The sequence below is a fragment of the Lepidochelys kempii genome, chromosome 10 (genome assembly GCF_965140265.1).
Source record: "Lepidochelys kempii isolate rLepKem1 chromosome 10, rLepKem1.hap2, whole genome shotgun sequence".
NCBI lineage: Eukaryota > Metazoa > Chordata > Testudines > Cheloniidae > Lepidochelys > Lepidochelys kempii.
The window spans coordinates 38,338,299-38,351,348 of NC_133265.1; the positions used below are offsets into that span (position 1 = coordinate 38,338,299).

Genomic DNA, 13,050 nt, shown 5'->3' on the forward strand with positions numbered 1-13,050 from the left:
TGTGCTATGGGATGGCAGTCGGGGAGAGAAACTAGGGACTAGGCAGAAGGGTGGTCTGAGAGCTTCTCTCTAGGCTGGGAGAGAGAAGGATCTGGTTGTAGGAGAGAGAGTAAGGGACACTCATAGTGGGGTGATATAGGAGGCAGCAGGTAATTGTGCTTTGCATCTAAGGCAGATAAGCACTACCAATGGCTGGAGCAGTTAGGCGGAGCCACTACAAGGTGTGTGTGTTTGGATTTCCATGGGATCTCTGAATGCATCCAATGAAGTGAGCTGTAGCTCACGAAAGCTTATGCTAAAATAAATTTGTTAGTCTCTAAGGTGCCACAAGTACTCCTTTTCTTTTTGCCCATACAGACTAACACGGCTGCTACTCTGAAACATGGGATCTCTGTGCAACAAACCTAATAATAAGAAGTCCCCAACCCTAAAGAGAGAGAATGTCTAGCAGAGTTCCGACTGGGGCATTTTCACTTACTCGCCAGGAGGTGAAGGCCAAAAGATACAGTGAGAAAGATACTTTCCATACTCATGTTTCAATAAAGGGAGGCCCTGCACTCGACCCCGCTGGTCCACTCTCCATAGAACCATGACTCCAAGCTGGAAGAATTACAAAAGAGACAGACCTTCTTTGCAAACAGATAATAATAGGAGACAAACTACTCAATGGACATTAAATAATCACTTCAGGCAATATGCTTTTACTGATAACATGGTATTTTTCTCTTATTTAGTACCTTTCATCTTTTTTTTTTAATATGTAGGTAAGATTACCTCCCTTTCACAGGTGGCTAAAACTTCAAGTGACTTTTTAAATGATGGCATTTCATTATTTATTTAAAATGAAGCTGTCTGGAAAAGTGCCTTAATTACTTCCATTCTTAATTAAAAGGACATTGCTAAGGCTGGTAGGCCTAAAATTGGACCAACCTTGTTTTGTTCTGCACATGTGCACCATGACACATGCACTTGCACGTACTCATCATACCCCATACCCCATTTTTCTTCCTTGTGAGCAGTCAGGTTACTAAAACTAACAAGAATCCAGCTCTAGAACTCTTGTTAGTTTCAATCCACTGCCTATTTTCAAGGTCAAGCAGGCAAACAAAGCAAAAGCACTCATGATCAGAGAAACACGGAGTCATTATTTGTGGATTTCCCAGCACAGAAGAGAGAATTTTAGAACTGTTGCAATGCTTTATAAAAAAATCATCAGGGTGAGGGTGTAGTGAGGACTGATTCATTTTTAGGATCAGAAGGACATTTTAAAATGACAGTCTTAGAAGTTGAGAGAACCATCAGAGAAGTTAAAAAAGAAAAACACTCATTGGATCATTAGTTACGTAGTCCACGTCACAGGAGTCAACACAAAATTGTTCCTCAGAGCCCATTTTCTAGCATTTCATCCAGCCTAGTTTTAAGTGTCTCAACCAAAGGGCCTTCATTATTTCTCTTGAGAGACTGTCCCACAGTTTAACAGAGCTCACTGTCAAAGAGCTTTTTTCTGATATTCAGCCTAAACTTTCCCTTTAATTCCCATTATACCTGCTCGCTCCACCCAAAACCATATTTCACTCGTCTTGCCATTTTTCACCTCGTCAAGTATTTGAAGGCTGCTAGCATGTTTTATTATGAGAAGTTATAATATAAGCTTCTGAAGCTTGAAATCTCCCATTATGAAACCAGTTTACTGCCACCTTTATGTAGCCATTTGAAATACAGAGCTTTTATTTACTCTCTTCTCTGTCCAAACAACATACAACTGCTTCTCCCTCTCCCCCAGCCATGCATATCAAATAAGTAACGCCACTTATGGCCCTCCTGCTATCTAGAAAAGAAGTGTCCAAAAGTGAATGCACGTTCACAAGCACTACACATGTGTGTATGATGACAAAACAGTGATCCAACTGCACAAGCTGCATGAACTCAGTAGCATGCTGCCCACAGCACCTCTCCAGTCCCATAAATGTTTAAATCACAGAAACATCAAAATCTAATTAACTAATTTAAATGAAATGCTTGGCATTGCAAGATTTAACAATGACAACGTTGTTGGGCTCTAATTCTCAAGAAATGCATTTCAACAAAATATATCCCTTTATCATAGAAAGTATATTAGCTTCTAAACAAGAGAGCCAACAATTGATAAACAAAATAAGTCTGAGTTGCTGGTTCTGTTTTGACCAAGAATACAGGCAGACATAATGATTCAAGTACGGGTATTGTGCTGAACCTTAGACCCGGCCCAGTTTTTGCAAATTGGCAGAGAGTTGAAATTGAGAAGAATTTTGCAGTCTGAAGCACTCCAATTTTGGATACCTATCAATTTCAATCCTCTGCCGAGTGGAAAAATGGAGCAAACAGAGAAGCAGAGGAACAATGCAGCATGACATGTACATTCACAATCCCAAAAAGCTGACTTATGATACCAGCTTTGCAGCTGGAATTTTAAGAGTATTTATTATTTGTATTATGGTAGTACCTGGAGTGCCCAGTGGCAATTGGGGACCCACTCTGCTAGGCAATGAACAAAAACAGAATCAAAATGTATAATTTAAACTGCAATCTCATTTCATTAAGACAAATTACAGTGAAGGGTTATTAGGATTTATTTTATTTTATTTTTTTAAAATAAAGTGAATTTAAGTAAATTTAGTCCTTGTAGTAAGGCGGTGTGGCTCCCTGCCACCCCAGAGACGGACGACCCCATCCGGAGGCCGGGGTGGGTGGAACTAGGGAGCTCTGAGCCCACCCCTCAGAGGGTCAGGCAGCAACCCGGAAGTATAAAGGCTCACCCTCAGAGCTCACTACGCCTCCAGCCTAGCCCGTGACTGGGAAGCCCCTGAAGCCCAAGGTGCACGCCAGGACTGGCCCAACTTGCCCTGTGCCCGCTACCCGGAGGAGTTGCTGGACCTGCCCTGTGCCCGCTACCCAGAGGAATTGCCAGACCTGTCCTGCGACCGCTATCTGGAGGAGTTGCCGGGCCTGCCGCTTGCCTGGTATCTCGAGGAACCCATGGTGCTGGACCCCCTGGAGGACTCCACCGTGACTCAGGAAGTAGCCCGGGGACAGCCGACCCTAGTCTGGCTGTAGCACTGCTAGAGCCCACGTCAGTGTGTTGCGGCCAGGATCCCCACTGACACAGCAGCAGATCTTCTACCACTGCTAGGGCTCTGGGCTGGGACGCAGTGGAGTGGGAGGGCCTGTGTCCCCTCTGCCACCCAACTCATGGGTGGCAGTCTCCCCTCTCCCAAACCATTTGGAGGCTTGGGCCTACTGTTACGCTGAGCCCTGCCTGAGGGCCTGAGCTCCCGACTCATTATTGCCCCGCCCTGACCTAGGGCCTGGGCTCACTAATGTTTGTACTGTTACTGCTTTAGTATTATTGTGCAGCCCTGCCTGAGGGCCTGAGTCACTATAGCCCCACCCTGACCTAGGGCCCCGGCATAACTGTACTTACTTTCTGCCTCCACAAGAGCTGCCAGCGAAGACTTTTGCGGCCAAACTAATTCCCCAATCCTCAGCTGGGTGTAGTGAGCCAGTGTGGCTCCCTGCCCTGGCTAGCCCCTTTACAGTCCTCATGAAAATGAAAGATTAGTAGTACTGGTATGAAGCATAGCACAGCACTTCCACGTAGCTCTTCCATCACATCTCACCTAAGGTCCAGCATATAGCATGGTTCTGAAGCCATACAAGTGACCATATAATTCTCCTCTTACCTTTACGTTATCAGAATCTAAGCTTTAATTTTTAAAAACAAAATCAATATGTATTCTGTTCTTTAGGTTGAAAATATTATCCAAATGTTTACCAATGCAGTGGTTTCTGTTCAAGTGTGCAGAGAACCCAAAACAGTAGCTGTGAGACTGTCGCTCTCAAATGGTGGTCTGTGGACCACTGGTGGTTCAAGAGTTCTGGCTGGTGGTCTCTGCTAAGTACAAAGTCACACATTGCTGGTTCTACTTTCTTTTTTCCCCCAACTGCTTCTATAAGCAACCAAGCCCCTCGTTATAAAGGGGAGCCCAGATGCCCATAAAAACAGCTGGAAATTTCTCCCATTTATGTCCTGAGTTGAGGTCATCTTTCTGCTTGACGACTTGACACACTTATTTTCAAGTCAGATTGCTCCTTCCACCCATAAAAAGCTCATGACACCTTTGACGTTTTAGTAACATCAAGGAGGAAATGGGGAAGTGTAATGGACACAAAATTCCCTGAGACTCATGACTCTCACTTCATGACCAGATTTTTATCCTTCAAAGTATACGTTCTCCCCCTTTCCTTTATGCCACCCAATAAATGGGTTTATCCACTGTAATAAACCCAGACCTCATTCATGTTCTATTGATTCAGGTCTCCTCATGTATCTGATCATGCCCCCATGGTTTACTTCAAAGCACCACAGGAGAATAAAAGAAAAGGAGTACTTGTGACACCTTAGAGACTAACATTTATTTGAGCATAAGCTTTCGTGAGCTACAGCTCACTTCATCGGATGCATGCAGTGAAAAATACAACAGGGAGATTTTATATACACAGAGAACATGAAACAATGTGTGTTACCATACACACTGTAACGAGAGTGATCAGGTACGGTGAGCTATTACCAGCAGGAGAGAGGGGGGAAAAAAAAACCTTTTGCAGTGATAATCAAGGTGGGCCATTTCCAGCAGTTGACAAGATTGTGTGATGAACAGTAGGGGGAAAAAATAAACATGGGGAAATAGTTTTACTTTGTGTAATGACACATCTACTCCCAGTCATTATTCAAGCCTAATGTAATGGTGTCCAGTTTGCAAATCAATTCCAATTCAGCAGTCTCTCGTTGGAGTCTGTTTCTGAAGTTTTTTTGTTGTAATATTGTGACTTCTAGGTCTATAATCAAGTGACCAGAGAGACTGAAGTGTTCTCCGACTGGTTTTTGAATGTTATTATTCTTGACGTCTGATTTGTGTCCATTTATTCTTTTACGTAGAGACTGTCCGGTCCGGCCAATGTACATGGCAGAGGGGCACTGCTGGCACATGATGGCATATATCACATTGATAGATGTGCAGGTGAACGAGCCTCTGATAGTGTGGCTGATGTGATTAGGTCCTATGATGGTGTCCCCTGAATAGGTATGTGGACACAGTTGGCAATGGGCTTTGTTGCAAGGATAGATTCCTGGGTTAGTGTTTTTGTTGTATGGTGAGTATTTGCTTCAGATTGGGGGGCTGTCTGTAAGCAAGGACTGGCCTGTCTCCCAAGATCTGTGAGAGTGATGAGTCATCCTTCAGGATAGGTTGTAGCCTTGATTTTTTTTTCTCTCCCGCTGGTAATAGCTCACCTTACCTGATCACTCTCGTTACAGTGTGTATAGTAACACCCATTGTTTCACGTTCTCTGTGTATATAAAATCTCCCTATTGTATTTTCCACTGCATGCATCTGATGAAGTGAGCTGTAGCTCACGAAAGCTTATGCTCAAATAAATTGGTTAGTCTCTAAGGTGCCACAAGTACTCCTTTTCTTTTTGCCCATACAGACTAACACGGCTGCTACTCTGAAACCTGTCATTATGCAGGAGAATCAAAGAGAGCCAAAAATGGCTAAAAATATTTTTTTCCCCAAAATGTTTACTAGGGAGAGAATTTTTTTCTCTTCATAGTTTAATGTCAAGCCAATCTTTGCTCCCCAGCTAGTAGCAAAGCCTGGAATCTGAAACTAAATTGTCTCATTAGCCTCTGCCTGGGGGAAAATATTTGTGGAAGAATCATAGAATATTAGGGTTGGAAGAGACCTCAGGCAGTCATCCAGTCCAATCCCCTACTCCAAGCAGGACCAACACCAACTAAATCATCCCAGCCAGGGCTTTGTCAAGCTGGGCCTTAAATACCTCTAAGGATGGAGATTCTACCACCTTCCTAGGTAACCCATTCCAGTGCTTCACCACCCTCCTAGTGAAATAGTGTTTCCTAATATCCAACCTAGACCTTCCCCACTGCAACTTGAGACCATTGCTTCTTGTTCTGTCAGAGAATTGGAAGACAAGATTGGAGCTCTTGAATAAAAGTATTTACTCAGCCAAGGCCGAGCTAGTCTTCAATTTGCTTCCAAACTCAGACATGAGTACATCAAGCTGGAAACGGAGCATGCACAAATCTTGTTTCTATGTGCCAATGCTAGTGGCTGCAGAAAAGGGATAGAACTAGCCAGCTTTCATCATGGCAACTGGAGATGACACAGTAACATTTGTACCCATGAGATTTATTTGTTAAGACATCTTGGTATCCTTTGAACCATTCTAATAGCCCAAAGCTTTTGCCTTTTGCTGTAAAAGCATTTGTTTCATAAAGACAGTTTCACTCAAGATACTTATACAAAACACCTAGACCTTTCCGATACTATCGAGCCATCAAAAACTGGAAGTTATCCAAGGTATTATGTACTTAGAATGTACATAAAGAGCTCCTGATCCTCACTGGTTGCTGCTCAAGTTTTAGGAAGTATTTTCAGTGGTTCTTGGAGCCTAAATTTGAATTACTGGGGGCTGGGCATTCCCAGATGAGGACACTAGCCTACAAAGCTGCTTAAAGAAGATTAGGCTGAGGTCAAGTCTCCCAATCTTTGAGACACAGCACTCACCTCTTTCTGCAGGCACTCTCTTATAGTCCCGGTAACATGCATCTGAAGTAAACCACCTACATTTAACAGATTGTAGTTAAGCAGCATTGATATCCAGAGGGAAAAAAAATTGTTTCCTTTTCTTGAAGAATTATATGTAAATAACAACAATAAATGGATATAGCCAGATAGGGGAGTACAAGTTAACAATGAGACAACAGTGGTCTGCTTGATAGGCAGTGGTCTCTGCACATCAGCAATCTCACCATTATCAATCTCACCATTGTTGCCCAATTTTTCTATATGCAAATGGACAATTCGACTGTGGCTTTTATCAGTCAATTTCTTTGTCAAGACCACCAAACATAACAGAAGTTTTACAGCCAATAATTAGATCTATGCTTTTTCATTGATTCATACTGACAGTAAAAGCTGAAATCTCTGGAGAAGCGCTGTCTTATCCTAGGGAGTGTCAAAAAAGGTCACAGAAAATAGACAAAAGGAATAGCATTTTTCTTTTTTGACTCAGGAATTGGCAAAAACAGAATCCAGTATGAAAATTTAGCAGTCAACACTGAATATCAATAGATAATTCCTCATTTCGCTACATAAAAAAGCAACCAACTCATCAAGAAATGATGTATTTAAATGTATATAATTTATATATATTTTATATATTTATAATTTAAATGTATATAAATGTATTTAAAATATATTTCCACAACACATTTCCCCCCCACTAGAGTCTTTTTGCTCTTTGCTCCAACTAAAAATACACTAATTCTAGGAACACTCAAGAGTTTTTGCTGTGTTTGAGGGAGGGTCACTCTACAAAAGGGGAGGAAGGATGTGGGAGGGCTCGTCGTAAAGACACTGGACTGGGACTAAGGAGATCTGGGTTCTATTGCCAGCTGTCACAAACTTCCTAGGTGGCCTCAGGCAAGTTACTCCACTGCTGTGTGTCTCTGTTCCATATCTGCAAAATACTACCAAGGAATATGTTGTGAAGTTAAATTCATTAATATTTAAAGGGCTTAGGTACAATAGCAATGAGCACTGTAGAAAAGCCAATAAAGTTGGGGAAATCCTGATATAAACCCATTTCCATTCCAGAAGCATGTAAAAAAATGGTTACCTACCTCTCGTAACTGTTGTTCTTCGAGATGTGTTGCTCATGTCCATTCCAATAGGTGTGCGCACGCGCTGCGTGCACAATCGTCGGAAGGTTTTTCCCCTAGCGGTACCCGTTGGGTCGGCTGTGGAGACCCTTGGAGTGGCAATGTATATAGGTCCCTGCCGACCTGCCACTTGTTCAGTTCCTTCTTGCCGGAATACTCCAACAGAGGGGAGGTGGGCGGGATTTGGAATGGACATGAGCAACAACAGTTACGAGAGGTAGGTAACCATTTTTTCTTCTTCGAATGATTGCTCATGTGCATTCCAATAGGTGACTTCCAAGCAGTTTCTCTGGGACAGGGGTCGGAGTTCAACTGGTTGCTGAGTGCAGGACTGCCCTGCCAAAGGCTGCATCATCCCTCGCCTGTTGGGTAATGGCGTAGTGTGACGTGAAGGTGTGAATGGAAGACCACGTTGCTGCCTTGCATATGTCCTGGACAGGGACCTGTGCCAGGAATGCTGACGATGACACCTGTGCTCTCGTGGAGTGCACCATAAGCGGAGGGGCTGGAATTTTTGGCAGGTCATAGCAAGTCCTGATAAAGGATGTGATCCATGATGAAATGCGCTGGGACAAGATCGGGAGCCCCCTCATCCTTTCTGCAATTGCAATAAAGAGCTGTGGTGACTTACAAAATGGCTTTGTGCGCTCAATGTAGAAAGCTAGAATATGCCTAATGTCCAGGGAATGGAACATGTGTTCTCTGTTACTGGTATGGGGCTTAGGGAAGAACACAGGTAAAAATGTCTGGTTCACATGAAACTGGGAGACTACCTTTGGCAGAAATGCAGGGTGAGGGCGTAGCTGTACCTTGTCTTTATAAAAGACAGTACAGGAGGGCTTGGAAGTCTGAGCTCAGATACCCTTCTGGCCAAGGTTATGGCCACCAGAAAGGCCATCTTCCAGGAAAGGTAGGACAGAGGGCAGGTTGCCATGGGCTCAAAAGGGGGCCCCATGAGTGTGGACAGGACCAGGTTGAGGTCCCACTGGGGAACAGGTCGTCATACCTGGGTATAAAGTCTGTTCAAGCCCTTGAGGAACCTGCCCACCATGGGATTACCGATGACTGACCTACCCGTTGCCCCCAGGTGAAAGGCCGAAATGGCAGCCAGTTGTACCTGGAGAGATATTGCCAATCCCTCCTGCTTAAGTTGTAACAGGTAGTCCAAAATAAGGGGAATTGGCGCTAGCTGCAGTTCGGTTCCCCTCTGCAGAGACCAGATGGAGAAACGCTTCCACTTTGCCAGGTATGTGGCATGAGTGGAGGTTTCCTACTTCCCAGCAAGACCTTCTTCACTGGGTCCGAACACTGAAGCTCAAGAGGATTCAGCCATGGAGTTTCCAGAGGGACTCCAGATTGGGGTGTTGCAGATGGCCATGGTCCTGTGTGATGAGGGTCAGGCACACACAAAGCGCTACTGGTCTGTCCACTGAGAGGTTCAACAACATGGTGAACCAGTGCTGGCAGGGCCACGCTGGCGCTATGAGGTCCAAGGAAGCCCAGTCCCGATGAGTCTTGAGGAGGACTTTGTGTATGAGACCGAAGGGCGAGAATGTGTACAGCAGGTGACTCATCCATGAAAGGTGAAAGGCCTCCATGATGGAGCCTGTGCTGTGGTTCAGGAAAGAGCAGAACTGCTGACACTATCTGTTGCTCTGTGTCGCGAACAGGTCTATGTGGGGAATGCCCCACTTCTGGGAAATCGAGTGCACGATGTCCAGCCTGAGAGACTATTCGTGACCGTGAAACTCCTGGAACTGAGGCAATCGGCTAGCTCATTTTGCGCTCCCGGAAGGTGCGATGCCTCTAGATGTATCGAGTGGGCGATGAAAAAATCCCACAGCTCAAAGGCTTCCTGGCACAGGGGAGAGGAGTGAGCACCACCCTGTTTGTGTATATAGAACATGGCTGCAGTGTTGTCCATCAGCACCGACACACATGCACCCTGCATAGAATATCAGGGTTGGAAGGGACCTCAGGAGGTCATCTAGTCCAACCCCCTGCTCAAAGCAGGACCAATCCCAACTAAATCATCCCAGCCAGGGCTTTGTCAAGCCTGACCTTAAAAACTTATAAGGAAGGAGATTCCACCACCTCCCTAGGTAATGCATTCCAGTGTCTCACCACCCTCCTAGTGAAAAAGATTTTCCTAATATCCAACCTAAACCTCCCCCACTGCAACTTGAGACCATTACTCCTCGTTCTGTCATCAGCTACCACTGAGAACAGTGGTATCTGGCTATATCCATTTATTGTTGTTATTTACATATAATCCTTCAAGAAAAGGAAACAAATTGGCTTTCTTTCCCTCTGCAGGCAGGCCTGGAACACTTGGCATGCCAAGCAAACAGCCCTCAGCTCCCTTACGTTGATATGCAGCGATAGTTCTATGTGGGACCATAGACCTTGAGTTCTGATATCGCCCAGGTGCGCTTCCCAACCAAGTGCCGAGGTGGCCGTGACTAGGGATAGTGTAGATTGGGGTTTGGCAAAGGGTACTCCCTCACAACTTGTGGTTGCAGCCACCAGTGGAGAGACTCGAGGGGGGTGGGTAACTATTGTGTCCAGCAGGTCCCTGCCCGGCCTGTGCACCTGCGCCAACCACGCCTGGAGGGGGCCAAAGGCGTAATCCAGCATGCTGGACCACGTATGTGCAGGCTGCCATATGCCCAGATAGTTCATGCAATTTCTGGTCGTGGTTGTGGGAATCGGCAAAGATTTTCAATAATGTACGTGAGTGCTTGGAAGCACAGCTCAGGCAGGAACGCCTTGGCCTGCATGGAGTCCAAGAGAGCCCCTATGAATTCTATTCTCTGTGTCGGGGCCAGTGTGGATTTGGGCACATTCAATATGAGGTACAGCCTGTGGAATGTGGCCCGCACCAGAGACACATGCTCTGTGGCCCGTGCTTGCGACTTGGCCTTGCTGAGCCAGTCATCTAGGTACGGGAATACTTGCTCCTGATGTTTGTGGAGGAAGGCTGCCACAACCACCATACACTTGGTGAATAGCCGGGGGGTCGCCGAGAGCCCAAACAGAAGCACCCTGAACTGATAGTGCTGGCCACTGACCACGAATCTCAAGAATCGTCTGTGGGCTAGGATAGCGGATATATGGAAGTACGTGTCTTTCAAGTCAACGGCGGCATACCAGTCCCCCAGACCCAGGGAAGGAATGATGGTGGCCAGAGAGATCATGCGAAACTTCACTTTCCTTATGAATGTGTTGAGGTCTCGCAGATCCAGAGGATATAGTGGGAATAGAACTCCTTGCCCCTGAACTCCTGAGGAACCTCCTCTACTGTCCCTAAAGTGAGAAGTGATTGCACCTCCTGCAAGAGGAGTTGTTCATGAGAAGGGTCCCTGAAGAGGGACGGGGAAGGAGGGTGGTAGGGAACAGAATTGGATAGAATATCCCACCCCTACCATGCTGAGGACCCAGCAATCTGATGTGATCTGGGACCAAGCATGGTAGAAGTGGGAGAGTCAATTCACAAAGGCGGGATGAGGCTCTGAGACTGAAACTGATGCTCCATGCTCGGGCGCATCTTCAAAAGTTTGGCCGAACCCTGGCCTTGGCCTGAGGAGGACTGTGGTGGATGTCTCCTATTATTTCTGCCCCATCTCCTTGACGGGTCTCGCCTAGGAAGCCCAGAATAGAAGCGGGACGGGGGCTGAAGCTCAAAAGGCTTTCTTTGAGGTGCAAGGGTGTGGATCCCCAAAGACTTCAAGGTCGCCCACGAGCCCTTAAGGCTGTGCAGGTGAGAGTCCGTATTTTGGGTGAACAGGCCCACACAGTCAAAGGGGAAATCCCGAACTGTGTTCTGAACCTCAGGTGGTATCCCCGACACCTGGAGCAACACACTGTGCCTCATTGTAATGGCCGTGGCCATGGTCCAAGCCGCCGAGTCCGCCACGTCTAACAAGGCCTGGAGGGAGGTTCTGGAGACACCATGCCTTCCTCAAGGAGCGCGCTAAACTCCTTGCGTGAGTCAGCCAGGAGCAACTCCTGGAACTTTGCCACTGAGTTCCAAGAGTTGCAAGCATAGTGGCTGAGTACCGCTTGCTGGTTGGCCACTCAAAGCTGGAGCCCTCTGGTCAAGTAGACCTTTTCGCCGAAAAGGTCCAGCTTCTTTGCGTCCCATGACTTAGGCGTGGGACCCAGCTGTCCTTGCCGCTCTTTGTAATTTGCCACATCGACCACCAGAGTCCCCGGTTGGGGGTGCGTGAAAAGATGTTCACGCTATTTTGTGCCACAAAAAGGGGGTCTTTCCACTCCTTTAGCGGTGGATGGTATAGAAGCTGGAGTCTGGCAGAGCACCTTACTGGTGTTTTGTATTGTTCTTATTTGGGGCACGGCCACACCCTAGAAGGACCCTCCGGGGCAAGGATGTCCACCATCAAGTCAGACTCCTTCATGACCTCTTCTGCCTGGAGGTTGAGGTTTAGGGCCACCGTCCTAGGAAAGTCCTGGTGTCCCTTGGTGTCCATTGCCGGTAGGGTGCTGGGAGTACCTGTCACCACCTCGCTTAGTGAGGAGGAGGTTCATAGAACAGGGTCTTCCTGCTCTTCTGGCTCTCTGGAGGCTGGGTGAGGTACCTCGGAGCCTCCCATGACTGGAGGTGGCTCTAGTGTCACTGATGGCGCTGGTTCGGGTGCTGCGCCTGAGCATGACAGCCCAGAGTCCCTGTCTTGTGCAGGGTCCTTATGAGCCCTGGGGGTGTAGCGAGCCCCTCAGGGTGTTGCTGAGGGAGGGGCACAGAGTGCTGATGTCACCAATGCCGGCCTGGAGCCCTGACCCTGAGCCTGATGGTAGGCCCCCAGGGTCCAAAAGGGCCATTGGACTGGGCCCTGCCACTGGGGCAGCCAGGCGACTGCCAGTGAAGATGATTCCACTGGTCTGCGGTGCCAGGACTGGGAGTGGCTGCGTCGAGAGACAGAAGACTTGGCGTCTGACTCGGATGAGTAGTTTGTGCCCAACCACAGGAGGGCGGAGCCCAACGGTGCTGGAGAGCAGTACCAGGGAGATGGTGAGCAGCGCCGTAACATCATAGGCGTGCCACGATTATGAACCAGAGGTGGTGCCGCCATCGGTACTGCAAAGGGTGCCGGAGCTACATGCAGTGCCGGGACAGACACTGCTGGTGGTGCTGCCAATGCCACTGATGCTGCCTGGGCTTGTGGTGCCGTGGCTCGCGCTATCATGGCAATGAGGTCCCATGCTGCCTCGTAGGTATCCGGCGTGGAGGGAAGTCATATTCTCCCAAG

At 47.1% G+C, this 13,050-nt stretch overlaps 1 protein-coding gene across 5 annotated transcripts in view; it reads right to left on the reverse strand.

The window, feature by feature from the left end:
- IFT140 (intraflagellar transport 140) overlaps nucleotides 1–13,050 on the reverse strand; it is a 247,126-nt gene that overhangs the window by 216,394 nt on the left and 17,682 nt on the right. For 4 of the 5 annotated variants that reach the window (XM_073362957.1, XM_073362955.1, XM_073362954.1 and 1 more), the window contains exon 4: nucleotides 479–600. In XM_073362957.1, coding sequence (XP_073219058.1) covers nucleotides 479–600 — 122 coding nt within the window. Of the gene's footprint in view, nucleotides 1–478; nucleotides 601–13,050 lie in introns of those variants that run through there. The other variant, XM_073362956.1, reaches the window with a different exon arrangement.